Source organism: Hakea prostrata, chromosome 6 (genome assembly GCF_041222555.1).
Source record: "Hakea prostrata isolate BN-2017 chromosome 6, UWA_Hpros_2, whole genome shotgun sequence".
Classification (NCBI taxonomy): Eukaryota; Viridiplantae; Streptophyta; class Magnoliopsida; order Proteales; family Proteaceae; genus Hakea; species Hakea prostrata.
In genome coordinates this window covers 30,407,028-30,422,061 of record NC_142605.1, presented here as the reverse complement: position 1 = coordinate 30,422,061, position 15,034 = coordinate 30,407,028, and the positions used below count along the sequence as shown (strand labels likewise).

General features: G+C 38.8%; 1 protein-coding gene across 1 annotated transcript; it reads left to right on the top strand.

Annotated features, from left to right (window-relative positions):
* The first annotated feature begins 803 nt into the window (after positions 1-803).
* On the top strand, positions 804-14,309 carry LOC149013286 (DNA-directed RNA polymerases IV and V subunit 2-like). Its single transcript, XM_089158462.1, has 8 exons — positions 804-1,055; positions 1,274-1,825; positions 4,869-5,081; positions 5,357-6,234; positions 9,580-9,874; positions 11,758-12,699; positions 12,965-13,236; positions 13,505-14,309. Exons 2-8 carry the CDS (start codon positions 1,295-1,297, stop codon positions 14,004-14,006), a joined length of 3,633 nt encoding a protein of 1,210 aa, XP_089014588.1. The 5' UTR covers positions 804-1,055; positions 1,274-1,294; the 3' UTR covers positions 14,007-14,309.
* The last annotated feature ends 725 nt before the right edge of the window (positions 14,310-15,034 follow it).

Below are 15,034 nucleotides of genomic sequence, written 5' to 3'. Positions count from 1 at the left end.
TAAATTTCAAACCTAGCCCTTACAAATAAAAAGGTAAAGAGGTAAATAGTTAGTCAAAAACTTGTATTGAATCTATATTCATGCCCATTTAGAAAAATCTATTTAAGAAAATAATTATCCGATTACTATCCGAATCCGATAGAATCCGTCAAAAACCGATAGGATATTATCCGAATCCGTCCGAATATAATAGGATGCGGATATGGATATACCACTATCCGATCCGAATCCGGTCCATTTACACTCCTAGCTGAACGGTCATGTAAATTGCTTCGCTGAACGGTCTTAAGAATCTTACCATTGAATTTAGTAGGATTAAATATGGATCGTCAATCATATATGGTTCAGATTGAATGGTAGGATTTATTTACAAAACCATTTAGCTATATTTACATCTCACCTTAGAATATTTTACTGCCCAAAAAGCATTTAAGTTATTTTATCGTTCACTTATTTGTGGATAATTTGTAATTTTCAAAGTAAATGTGATTTAATTTTCACCAATAATAGTGCCATAGTGGATATCGAATCGGATACATTGAGGGCATCACCCGCGTAAGAATGCCATAAATGTTCCAGCTTTACCAACTCTCAAAAGTGTAACGGACACTACATGTTTTCGCCTTACCTTATAATTTTTCTGATATGACATAATTGTCCATCGATTTTTTTCTTTTTATCTTCCAGCTTACTTTTTACCGAACAAAATGATGAAAATTCCACAACAAAAAAAGAACAAAATGATGGAAAGGGTATAATAGTCTTTTGATGTTTATTTTCTTGAAGGCTGAAGCCCGATGTAGCTCTACTGAGCCTCTGATACTAACCATTCCTCCGATTTTTCTCGCTTCTGCAGCAGAAGAAAACTGGGGCTTGTGAAATCTCTCTTCCCTGCCTTTTTGGAAGGAGAAACTAAAGCTCCGTTGCTGATCCTCTCTCGGCGATCGCAGTTTTTCTTGCTTCTGCGACAGTGGGGAAAGCAGAAAGCTGTCTCGGCGCAATCCTGTGAAGCTTTCGAGTAGTACATTTTCATTTGAAGTATTATCGTTCACCTTGTAAGCCTCTTTCAAGATATCTTCATTCTGCATGTCCCCATCTCCCCTTTTTCTTTTTCACATTTTCATTTCTCACTCTATTTAATTTATTCGTCTTGCAGAGTGAATAATTTTTTTTTTAATCAAGAATAATTTGTTTAAGAATACAAATTTACTGCGCTAGTGTCTAGGGGTTTTGATTATGATTTTGGGCTTAGTATTTGAAGGTTTTGTTTCAGATTTTGCTATTTTGGGTTTCAATGGGAGGACCCGAGACGAACGACGACTCAGGGATGAGCAGTGAGAGTGAGAAGCTCACAGATGAGATGGAAATGGAGTTCGATCAAAACGTTGGTACTTCGAAGTTAACCGATGTGGTGAGCATGGACGTTGACAGAAGTGGTGAAGAAGGCACCTCTGGTGTTACAGAGTTGAGTGAAGTTCTTCTCAGAACGTTCCGCATGCAGGCTTCCAAGCTGTTTTTCAGCGAGCATGGTCTCATAAGTCATCAAATAGACTCGTACAATGACTTTGTTGAGCGTGGGATTCAGAGGGTCTTTGACAATGTTGGAGAGATCACGGTTGAGCCTGGTTTCGATCCATCTAAAAAGGGTAAGGGCCAAGGAGACTGGAAATATGCGAGTGTTTCTTTTGGCGAAGTTACTTTTGAGAAGCCTATGTTTTGGAGTGGGGACAATGATGATAAGAAGCTACTCAAGTTGATGCCATGGCATGCTCGGTTACAACACATGAACTACTCCGGTCGCCTGAAAGTGAAGATCAAAGTTCAGGTAATTGTGGATGCCCGGCTTCTGCGCAACCTTCTTCATAATAGATGGTCTGATTTATTTTGTCGTTTGCTGTGATATGCATGTTAATGTAGTAGAAATATTAATCCTTATGATTGACATCAAATTTAAGAAGTTGGCACTTGTTTTAAAAGATTGGTTAACCTGGTTTGCAAGATAATGTTCTTGCATTGAGTCGCTGAGGACTTGATGGATGGTGCTGTTGGTAAATCTATGATTTACTTTTCACCTTGAGAGTGTTGCTACTGTGGATTCCTTTTAAAATTTTTAGTCCATTACGACCTTAGACATCCATGTGCATCTTTTTTGGGTGCTTCATATTTTGGATGCCTTGTTCATGTTGCTAGCTTTGTCATAATTGTTAGTATTGATACTATTGTCGTTTTTGGGTATGTTGCCCAGTCCAGGTTTGCTGGTTAATTTGTGCACTTTTTTCTACATTCTTCGCAATTGAGTTTACATCTCTCTATTGTTAAAATCCACAAAGCACAAAAGAAATAAAAGGAAAGACATTAATTCCCCATGGTTGTGAGTTCGCAAGGCATTTATTTATCGTTGGAAAAGAAAGAGAATTATTTCTTCTCATTTTTGTTTTTGGAACTGGGGCAATTCCTTGTTTGATTTTTCAAACAAGAGAGGGTAACATTTATTTTATTTTGTCTAATTCCACTACTTATTTGGTTATTCCTTTTGGGAATGTAACTTTTGTCCACTTTGCTGGACTTCAGTATCAATAGAAATGGACATACTTGATTCTGTGGCCCACTTTTGAATCTTCTTTCTTTTAATTTTTGTTGGCAACTGGCTGCTCTCTGGTACGAGACAGTACAAAGTAACGATAAGATCTGCGATTCATGTGGAGCATTTTAATTATGATCATACTCCTTCTCAGCCCTTGACATTCATGACAATCAGGCAAGCATATATAACCTAGGTTGTTTAGTATCCACCAGATATTTGTTGGCCCGAAAATTCAGCCCATGGATATACCTGTTCGAAATGTTGTCCATTTTTCTAATTGTCATCCACTGAAATGTCAATACTGTGAGAGGAACACCATAGGAAGGATTTCTGCTGAAAGCTACATATTCATTGTACTAGCACCTCTACTTCTTGAGCTCGTGGGAGATCAGATTTGGTCCATGCCCACCACTCATAACTGACACTCTGGCAGCCCCTGAAGGTCAGTTCATGTGGGATGAGATGCTTATGCTTTGGCACATGATGTCTTAGTGTGGTGCTTCTGCCTCTGCTTAAGTTGCTTAGTCTCCTCTGCTTCTGCCAATTCTGGTTCAATCTCTCTACTTCCAACTTCATGCACTCGGGCCACAGGCATGACCTTTTTACCAGTCAGTTCTCTAGCTTTGTACCCTACTTAGGTTAAGAGCATGTTTGAATTGCTGATGGTGTTCTCTCCTATATCTCTGGCAATGGGTCCATCTCTCTTCTTCTATACCATTGTCACATGTTGTTCATGTCCTTCAATTTTCTAATAATCTTCCTTCTATTAGTAGCATTACTTGATATTTGAATTGTAAGGTTACTTCCCTTCCTTCTCGTTGTGTGTTCTAGGAGATGGTGACTGGGGCAAATAGCTGCCAATGATAGATTAAATGATGACTTTTATCTGATGGAGGATGGTATCCCTATGTCATCAGTTTTAACCCTAGTTTTTTCAGAATCTTGATTTTGCTCTGTCAGAATTCGAATCAGTGTCTAGGCCATATATTTAGAAGTCTAGTCCTAGTGAATATATATATTTATTTATTTGGGGGGGGGGGGGAGCGAAGGTAATGGTTGTGTTTTTGCCAATAAATTCATGATGTTTATTCTCCTTTTGAAAATATGATTACTGAACCGTTTGTTTTTTTCACTTAGCCATTTTCTCCATCTGTAGGTGACGTTGGAGGGTTGGGGGGGGGGGTGACGCTTGTGTTTTTGCCGACAAACTCATGATTCTTTTTTCACTTAGCCATTGTCTCCATCTCTAGGTGACGTTGGATTGTGATATTTATTTACTTTCTCTCTTTACTTGGGTTTATTTGATGCACCATAAAAGTTGTCTTTTTCATTGTTTTAAGCTTTTTCATAGCACCATCAAAATTCAATTGATATTTTCTGGTATAATTTTGGGTTATTTGGGAAATTCGTTACTGAAAACCATTTCTGTTAAAAAATGAAACTCTGTTTGGTAATTACAGACATAATTTATTATGAAATAAGAAATAGGTTTAGTTACTGAGTATCTGTAAGTATTTTAGTAACATATTTTAAGAAGTGACTGAAACTGATATATAATTTTAATGATAGCTGAAGAGATTCCCATTTCATGAATCTTCTTTTGGAAATCACTCAAAACGACAACAGGGGGGTTGTTCTTGTTTGACCTTCACTGCTGCAAGCCCCCTTTTAATTTATCGCTTCTTGTTGTTTCTCCTCCTGTTCTTCTTTCTGTCTATTGCCAATTGTTTTGTTGAATGTCAGATGACAGACTCAAGTGGGTATCACATCTTTGTAGAGTATGAGATGGAGGTAAAATATACAACAGGACCAAAATTGCTTAAACAGCCAATAAATTTGCCTCCATCAGAATAGCCAACACACAATCACAGTCCTATAGTGCCAACTGGGTTTTCAAATTCAGAAACCAATACCCATGAAAAACTCCATGATAATATTTCTCCTCTTCTGTTGGTTCTGTGTAAATCTGATTTGGTTCCTGAGGTACATAGATGGGTTTTTGGCCTTATCTATGGTTTTGTGACAAGAGAAGGTCATTAAAGCATTAAATACTTTACTTTAAAGGATCTTCCATGTTTTGCATTAGCAAACAATGCAAGTCAGAGTGTGTGGTATGTTATCAATTTGTTATAGTTTTAGGATGAGAGAGAGATTTATGGTATCCTTTTGGAACCTCCTGCTGAAGCTTTTCATCCTTCATTATTTTGTTGTTTATATAATAAATGCAAAATATAGCATTATCCATCCATTACTTAATTATGTTTATGTGCTGTTATCTTTCCAGGTTTATACTAAAAAGCTTATGAAAACTGACAAATTCAAAACTGGTATGGAGCAATTGGTTGAAACGGATGTTCTGAGTGAAGAAGAAAGGGATGTTGTGGTTGGCAGGATCCCTGTGATGGTGCGGTCCAAACGTTGTTGGATGGATGGGTGTGATAGAAATGATTGTGATTTTGACCATGGAGGTTATTTTTTGATTAAAGGTGCAGAGAAGGTTAGTTTGCAGAACTTTATGATTCCCATTTTGAATATTTTCTGTATTATTGCCAATTTTGCATAGTTTTGGGGTGTCTACACTTTATGCCAATTGTCTTGGGTTGTCCCTGAAATTTTATGTTAAATATTTACATTCAGCTATTTTTGTGGCTTAAATATTTTCAATTCCTCTCTCATTTGTATCATATAGCTGTTGTTAAATACATTAAAATAGGTTTATGGAGCACTGTTGATAATTTCTTGGGGATAATTGTGATGAGATGTTTATTGCAGATTTTCATTGCTCAAGAACAGATCTGCTTGAAGAGACTTTGGATTTCTAGCAAACCCACCTGGATGATTTCATACCGTTCATATTTGAGGAGGAGAAGGGTATATATAAAGCTTGTTGAACCAGCCAAACTAGAAGAGGCTCAAAAAGGGAATGTATTAACTGTTTATTTCTTGGTAGCGACAATGCCGCTCTGGATTTTATTTTTTGCCCTTGGGGTTTCATCGGATAGAGAAATTGTGGATATGATCGATATGGACATTAGTGATGCCACCTTTAGAAACATAATTTTCTCTTCCGTATTGAGTGCTGATGCGGAATGCACTGGTTTCCGTAAAAATGGAAATGCGCTGAAGTATGTTGAAGAACTTTTTAAGAAAGCAAAATTTCCACCTAAGGAATCCATAGAGGACTGCATCCAAGGTCACCTATTTCCTGCTCTTACTAGCTTGAGACAAAAGGCCCTATTTCTTGCTTATATGGTCAAGTGTCTTTTGCTGTCTTACACTGGAAAACGTAAATGTGAGAACAGAGATGATTTTAGAAACAAAAGATTAGAGTTATCTGGTGAGTTGCTTGAACGAGAGTTGAGAGTGCACATAAAGCATGCTGAGAGGCGGATGATTAAAGCTTTGCAGAGAGATTTATATGGTGACCGTAACTTGCACCCAATTGAACATTATCTTGATGCCTCAATTATTACCAATGGTCTTTCTCGGGCATTCTCAACTGGTGCATGGTCACATCCTTACAAGATGGAGAGAATGTCTGGTGTAGTCGCTAATCTTAGACGAACAAATCCATTGCAAATGATGGTAGACCTGAGGAAGACACGCCAACATGTTGAGTACACTGGACGGGTTGGAGATGCTAGATTTCCGTGAGTCCTAACCTTGACCTGCTACAGTCCTTGTTTCATATGCTTTGAAATTTGAGTTGGCCCCATACAACACCCCCCCCCCCCCCTTCAAAAAAAAAAAAAAAAAAAAAATAAAATAAAATTTGAGTTGGCCTTATTTTTTCTTTCAATGGTTACAGGTTAGCTTTGAGAATAGATTGTTGAGTAAAATCTATGGAAAAGTTTAAGTTACAGTTAAAAAATTTGTGTTGTGCTCTGAAATAATAACCTCTCTCTCTCTCTCTGATGAGAATTACACACAAGAATCTTGGTAAGTATATGTTGGAGCCTAATCATTCTCGATTCCACAGAGAATGTTAAGAAGTCATTCGTCCAAGTTCATTACATTTTAACCCTATATATTCTGCTCCTTAAATTATGTATGTGTAGTCCCTCTGGACAACTTCAGAACATCATGATTCTGTTATCTATGCACTCAATTAAGGGGAAATGTTGTTGTATGAGCTTTCCAGCTGTGATGATATATTTGTATGTCCATATAGTTCTAGCTATCTACATGTAATTATTTACTAATCTTATCACACTAATAGGACATGGCTGTGCTTCTTGAGATGCAATTCATTATTTTCTTGAACTTTCTGTTTTTCTTCACTCTGTTGCTCTGTTTTTTTTGGTTCCAGGAACCCCAAAAAAAGTAGAAATTTTGTTTGTTATCATTGGTTCAGACTTTTGTCTTTGGAATTAACTGGGACAAAAAAGAAGCTCCAATTCTTGAACATACTCTATTCCTGAAATATACACAGAAATAAGGTGGTGGGAGCATTGGTGCTCAACCTATCTCCACAACCCTCATCTCTGATAAATGCCACTGCCATCACCACCATAATCTCTGCCTCTACCACCACCGTCAAGAGACTGCTGGGCAGTGCTAATTCTTGGTTACCAAGCAGGTCTGGGACCTTTTTCCACCTCCACATCAGCTACTGGGCAGCTTTAATGAATCTACCAACCTGGTCTCGGAGCCATGCAGGAGATCCCCATCCCCCACCCTTCCCAAGGTCTGGGACATTTCTTCTATCTCTTGTCTTTTAATTTCTGATTTCAGTGTTGAAGTCCTGGCCTCCATTAAAGACCTGCACTTGATCTTCCCCTAGTGATACAACTTAAGATTCACATCCCACCTTCAGTTTGGCCTGATATTTGGAGGGAATCTGTAATACCCTGCGCCTAGCCTTTGATCCAAGGGAAATCTCCTAATCCTAAACCCCCCCCCCCCCCCCCCCAAAAAAAAAAAAAAAAAAAAAAAAAAAAAAAAAAAAGAAGAAGAAGAAGCATCTTTGACCTAGGGTTCCTAACTTTCCTCAACAAACTCAAAGTCAGGGGGCCTCAGAACTGGCTGAAACACTGAACTGTCCTCCCTTAGTACCTAGCGTCCCTCTTCTCAAAATCACAACCCATATTAATCTTAAAAGCCCCTACTTGGAACACCAAAGTTGGTTCTGTTTTCATTAGTTCTTGACAGCATTGGTTGTTGATTCGAATCCTCATCTAAGGCTACATGTTGTGATTCAATTAGGAGTGGGTTGGAGAAGGGAATAGAAAATCTCAGAGAGGGATGAGAAACGTTAGAAACAGAGCCTAGACAAGCAGAGAAGAAGATAAATTGAGAAATTATACTTGTTATCCATTAGGGTTACTGGAACCTTTATACAGAGTCATGACGGTTACAATTGAATCAGTAAATGATTGGTAAACTGATTTACCCCGGTCACAGAAAAAGACATGGCATTCCAGCCTTCTCTAATCATGTTCCTTGAGATATGCAGGGGCTTTTCCTACCCTTGCAGAGCGTCTTCTAAGATCTTCTGGAAGGGCTGATGTGTGATTCACTGTGTCACCTGACTGGTTAGCCAACGTGGCTTCTCTTCCATCAGCATGGTCCATAACACTGCATCACCACCACAAACTCCACCCCCACTAACACTTCGCATAGGCCACCACCACCAGTGTCAACACCCAAACCACCAGTCACCACTGCCTCATCAATTCCACCCTCAAAACTCTAAAGTCTGAGTATGCAACGACATTTTTTGAAACTTCTTGGTAAAAAAATTCTTATGAATACCATAGTAACCATATTGAACATATTTATTTTCTTCTGGCCTGGAGTAGAATTGACTATGCATTACCAAGCTTTTTTTTGTCAAGAATGTTATAGAAATGAAAAAAACTTTCATAATAGAAAGTAGAAACATGGTCCAAAAACAGAAGTGTAGAAACTCGTCCAACTGTTCATGATAGATCCATGTTTCATGATCTTGTTCTTGCTGCCCAACTCGCTTCCTTAAAAAACCATGTATGGGCAAGACTTCAGAGACTCGGAAGTTATTCCTGCCAACTCGATTGGTTATCTTGGGGGTTATTTGATAGGGGGTGAGTCTAAAACTTGGTACGTGGCTTATTTCAGGGCTTTTGAATAGAATGGCAATGTCATATTTAAAAAAATATAAATCTAAGTTAGAGTTTGATTTTGAACCCGAGGGTGCAACCCCTACTAAGGACTGAAGTCAACAAGATTTGAGCAACTTTTAATCACAAAAAACCTATAGCATTTGAACCACTTTTTTCGATAAAAAGAATCGATTTGGGAGAAAATGGTTACCTTCTCTTGGATGTGCTTCAAAGTAGGCTAGGTTTGTTGTAAATGTAGGCTAGATGTAGCAATACAGTGCAGGGGCAAGTCTGACATTTTCTGCCAAATTTGACCAAAATCACTAAGAGGTAAGGTAGTTCGAACAGAGAAATGTACCAACTTTTTTGAGCTCTGGCAAGATATCTAGCCTTGGATCAACTTTGGGTGCCTTTAAATGTTGAGTTGAACCAAGATCTGGTCAAGCCTAGATTTGACTCTGACTTACACGCCATCTTGTCTCGCCTTCTCAAACTGGCTAGATTTCTCACAGTATAGTGCCACTATGATAAGATGACTACCACATTGGAGTGCCAAATTTTCATCCAAAGTTCACAGCTGATTCCATTTTGAAGCATGATTTTCGCACAAGAATGCCTTGATAATTTTTAGTGTACTGTGTGCTTTTTAGGTGGGAATTGGGTAACGTCTTAACATTTACATGCACAACTGGCTTGTTGTAGTTATTGTGCATGTTAGGACTGAATGTTTTAGAGTTTTGCTATAATTAACTATGATCAGTTAATATTGTAGATACATGTGTAGAGGTACATTTATGCTTCCTTGTGTTGGTGGTTTTGTTCATGGATTGATAAGGGTAACCAGTGGTCTTGGTTGTTTGACGTGCTTGATGATTCTTGTAAAAATTTTATATTATTTATATTTTCCGGATGCAGGCACCCTTCACACTGGGGAAGGTTGTGCTTTCTCTCTACCCCTGATGGGGAAAACTGTGGACTTGTTAAGAATTTAGCTGTCACGGGGCTTGTCAGCACAAATTTGATGGAACCTCTGGTGGACAAATTGTTAGATTGTGGTATGGGAAAGCTGACCGTTAGTCAATCTACTGCGTTTTTCAGTGGAAAGGCTAAAGTTTTTCTGAATGGTGAGTGGGTTGGTAGTTGTGAAGATTGTTTGTCATTTGTTGCTGATCTGAGGAGTAAACGTCGGAATAAGGAAATCCCACCACAGGTCAGTTTTCTTTTTCCTCTGAATTACCAAGTTGAATTATTCCTCTACTATTGTCAATTGCTCATTTTCTGGAGGTGTCGTGCTTGCTAACACACAGAAAGATGATGGTTTATATTGGCTTTGGTAAATTTCTTGCGGTATTATGTTTGCGTTCCCTTGGAAAATTAAAATTATCGAAAATCAAATATCCAACTCCCGTGTTTAATTATATTTGTACTCTCTATAGGTTTAAGTTTGACTATCCGTTAAAATTGGTACCAGATACTCCTTGAAATGGTTTATGAAAAACTTAGTTATGGCCTGTAGTGTGAAAAATCGAACAGCTGGCAATTCAGGGTGTATGGTATACAGTGGGACTTGGATTGTCGAGTCAATTGTCTTATGATCCATGCTTTTTTTTTTCTTTTCTTTTCCCCAGGTATTACCTTGGGTGCCCCAGAGGGGGGGGGGTTTGTTGGGTTAACCTGAATCATTTTAGTATCCCCCCATTTTTATTTTTACCAATGAATACTAATTAGCAGACTGCTAGTTAAAGGAAATGGGTCACCCAAATGGATAATCAACATGACAGTTTCTACAATATGCATGCTCTAGTTTAGGGTGTTTGCGCTCATTGATTGTCGTTATTTTCATCGTTGGAATTCCTGTCAAGCAAGCAAGATCAAGTGAGTAAAATCATTTCTTAAGGCACATTAATGCATCTAAGTCAAACCTGCCGATTTTTTTACTGGATTAGCCTATAGTAAGAACCTTACATGATATTATAGTGTTCATTACTGATTCGATGCCTAACAAAAGGATTAAGCTGTATTAGGGAAGAGGCAAATATAAAACCTGGAACTTGGAAGGGAGGATTCCATGGAATTTTAGTCTACATAAGTTTCTTGTTAAGCTTTCCTCTCTCTCTCTCTCTCTTTTTTTTTTTTTTTTTTTTTTTTTTTTTTTTTGGGTGGGTAAAACAGTTTTTTATTAAGCTTTAGGCCTAATTAGATTGGAGTTAGGAGTCATATTCCTTATGTAATTCTATCTTGGTTATAAATTTATGTGTTGGTCGGTATGATAGAAAATAGATTTGTCGCCCTTCCCTATACACCAATTGTTCTCTCTTTTTTCTTCTCTCTACTTGCCTACTTGGTACTGGTTACAGATTTTGAGATTGTTTACAGATAATATGCATTATGCCCACGACAGAATTGGGTGGTAGAATTCTACCCAGTACCCACAAAAAGGATTGGGTGGTAGAGCGTTCCAACATTGTATCATATTAATTAAAAGGATGAGTGATACAACTTATTCAATTCACCGTCCACTTTCCATCACCTCACTAAATAAATGAACCCAACTGCCTGTATCACTTCTGTGCCAGATTAACTTCATAAATGGATACACTGTATGGGACTCCTCTATCTCTGATCCTCTGCAATTATTGTTATGGACGAAAGTACATATTAAAGATTGGTTAAATGCACATCAAGCTCAAATTGGATGTTCTTGTATTATTTGATATTTAACCTCCACGAGTCTGAACTGTGAAACAACTGTCATTCCATGCCTTTGCATCTCTTGAAACTTTGAGTATTACTAGCATGATGATAGGTTTCAAGTATATTGGTCTCCAATTTATATCAAATAAATAATTTTGTTTCTACATTGTCTTTGTCAAAATTATGAAACTCAAATTTGCTTTCTGAATACATCTGTAGTAAAATGTTATTTATAAGAGAGAGTTGGGGAGAGGTTAAGGTTGTCATATTATAATAATTTATTTCTATGCATTTGAGGACTAGTACCGTTTACATAGTGCTGCTGTTGGTGCTTTGTTTTTCACTTTGTTTTAGTTATACTGAGAAATCATTCGACCTGTTTTGGTTCATTTCCCACAGGTAGAAATTAAATGTGACCGGGCACAGGGTGAAGTTCGAGTATTTTCAGATGCTGGTAGAATATTAAGACCTCTCATAGTTGTTGATAAATTAAAAATGATAAAAGATTTTAAAGGAGCATACACCTTTCAGCTTCTTCTGGATAAGGGTGTAATAGAGCTTATAGGAGTTGAAGAAGAAGAGGATTGTCAGACTGCATGGAGCATTACGGATATCTTGGGGGTAGACAAGGCTATGAACTACACACATTTGGAACTAGACCTTTCATTCTTGATGGGGTTGAGTTGTGGCCTTATCCCATTTGCAAATCACAATCATGCAAGGAGGATTTTGTATGAGTCTGAGAAGCACTCTCAGCAAGCAATTGGGTTCTCAACTACTAACCCTTCCATCAGAGTTGATACTCTGTCTCATCAGTTGTACTACCCGCAGACACCTCTTTTCAGAACAATGGTCTCTGAGTGCCTTGGAACATCCAAGTCTTCCCATGGTCATGGAGGATTTATATCCAGACCTGAGTATTATAATGGGCAGAATGCTATTGTGGCAGTTAATGTTCATCTGGGATATAACCAAGAGGATTCCTTGGTCATGAATCGTGCTTCTTTAGAGCGTGGAATGTTTCGTACCGAACATATTCGAAGTTACAAAGCTGAGGTTGACAACAAAGAGTTGCTGGCCACCAGAAGACAAAAGCCAAAGGATAGAGTGGATTTTGGCAAAATACAGAGCAAAATAGGGCGTGTTGATAGTCTAGACGATGATGGCTTTCCTTTCGTTGGAGCAAACTTGCAAACTGGTGACATTGTCATTGGTAGGTGTGCAGAATCAGGGGCGGACCATAGCATCAAGCTGAAACACACAGAAAGAGGAAAGGTTCAGAAAGTTGTCCTGTCAGCGAATGATGATGGAAAGAACTTTGTGGTTGTTTCACTGAGACAGGTCTGCCGTTTATGCTTTTCTTCCTTTGTGCCTTTGAATAATGTTTTTATATTTTCTAACAACTCCCCCTCCCCCCCCAAAAAAAAAAAATCCCCTAATGCCTTTTGGGGGGGGGAGGCGGGGAGTTTTCTGCTGCAATTTCATTCACTGATGGTCCTCTGAAGAGAACAATTTTTTCTAATGTTTGTGACAGACTATTATTTGCTTACACTGATTTGAAGTAGAATCTTCTGTGATTTGCTTCTGTTGCTATTCTTGAGTGCAGGTTCGATCACCCTGTCTTGGGGACAAGTTCTCAAGCATGCATGGTCAGAAAGGTGTTATTGGACTTTTGGAGTCCCAAGAGGATTTCCCATTTACGCATCAAGGGATAGTTCCAGATATCGTGATAAATCCTCATGCATTTCCAACACGGCAAACTCTTGGCCAACTGTTTGAGTCTGCTTTGGGGAAGGGGATTGCTTGCAGTGGTTCAGTGAGATATGCCACACCTTTCAGTACCCCGTCAATTGATGATGTCACGAATCAGCTGCACAGGTACTATTGCTGGAATTAATTGTATCCTTGTCCTTATAATTGCACCCAGAACATGAAGGAAATTGTTTTAGTCCGACTCTAATTTCCCTGAATCGTTATGAGCTGGATGAGGTTTCTAGTATCTTTATTTCCTGACCTTTGGGACTCCCCATTTGTTTTTTTAATGCTTTCTAGACCTTTCAAATACTTGTGTTTCAGTTTTCCTTAACTTATAACTCCCTTCCTCTTTTATGAAGTACAATGTTCTTATTTCGAATACACACTGCAGGGCTGGATACCAAAGGTGGGGCTCTGAAAAATTCTGTAATGGTCGAACCGGTGAGATGATGCAGTCCTTGATCTTCATTGGCCCTGCATTCTATCAAAGGCTGATCCATATGGCTGAAGATAAAGTGAAGTTCAGGAACACTGGGCCAGTGCACCCACTCACACGGCAGCCTGTATCAGACAGGAAGCGGTTTGGAGGGGTCAAGTTTGGTGAAATGGAGCGTGACTGCCTTATAGCACATGGTGCTGCCGCTAACTTGCACGAACGACTGTTCACACTTAGTGATTTCTCGCAGATGCACATATGCAGGAAATGCACAAACACGGCAAATGTTATCCAGAGACCATTGCCCGGAGGCAGGAAGGTTCGAGGTCCATATTGCCGGTTTTGTGAATCTGCTGAGAATATCGTGAAGGTTAATGTGCCCTATGGAGCCAAGTTGCTCTGCCAGGAGCTTTTCAGCATGGGTATATCTGTCAAGTTTGATACAGAAGTCTGTTGAGGATGTTCAATTTGCACCTCAACAAACACACAACTTCTAGGTCTTAAACAATGGCCAGTCACTTGGATCAACCAGCTTTTTGAGCCTACCAGAAGCAATGTACAGCTCATTACCCTCCCAGTCCTTGTTTGCCCGCATTGATTGCAGATCCTGATGACACTGCCTTTGCGTTTTGGATTTGTGTGTATAGTTGTAACTCGGGGGCTGGATTCAACAATTTCTGATTCACTCTTGTTGAAGGTTTCAACTCAGTTATTGAATGGTCTGAATCCAGAAATTAAGCACCACTTGTGGTGGCTTTCATGCGCTATGTTTCCCTAAATGGAAACCCAATATCATAGTTGCAGGCAAAAAACAAACTCAAATTCTCTTGGGTTTTTATTCAAATAGAAACAAGGTGGAGCTATTTAGTAAACGAAATTTGTGCTGAAAGTACAGAGCTCTGTTGCAGATTTCAGTTGGATCAGCAATTCTCACCGTGAGAACTTCAGCAACTATGGCAAGGGAAGATCACCAATGGCAATAGGCGCTCGACCTGGATGACCAGGAGAGAAATTAGCAACACTAAATTTCCCCTGCTCTGAGTTAAGGAAATTCGGAGGCGGTTGATTGGATCAGAACTTCCTTACTGCAACAATATGAAACCTTGATTTCTCAGTTGAATGGAACTAAGGTAAAGGGATCTTGAGTCGTTGGAACAGGGTTTTATTGCGCTTTCCGTCAGTCAAAGAAACTCAAAGGTAAGAAATAATGTTCGGTGAAATGTGAAGCCGTTCAAAGATGAGAAACTTAAAGACACCTGAGTATTAAAGCGTGATCTGATTTTGTTCAAAACTTAAAAGCTTCCTCTAGGGGCGTCAATAAACCTGTTGATTTTGGCCCGGTCAAAATTTGCCGATTCCAGCCCTGGCAGGTGGGTTGGGTTTGGGTTCAAATTTACCCGGCCCAGTCCAACCTGACCCTATATTAGTTAATTTAATTAAAGTTATAGTTAAGAGTTATTTAATACTAGACTACAACACCATTGC

Excerpts from the sequence above, each read along its gene's own strand:
- LOC149013286 (XM_089158462.1), top strand. The coding sequence starts at position 1,295 with ATGGGAGGACCCGAGACGAACGACGACTCAGGGATGAGCAGTGAGAGT. Across the intron at positions 1,826-4,868 it reads AAGTGAAGATCAAAGTTCAG|GTTTATACTAAAAAGCTTAT; the intron begins GTAATTGTGGAT and ends TTATCTTTCCAG. Across the intron at positions 6,235-9,579 it reads GTTGGAGATGCTAGATTTCC|GCACCCTTCACACTGGGGAA; the intron begins GTGAGTCCTAAC and ends TTCCGGATGCAG.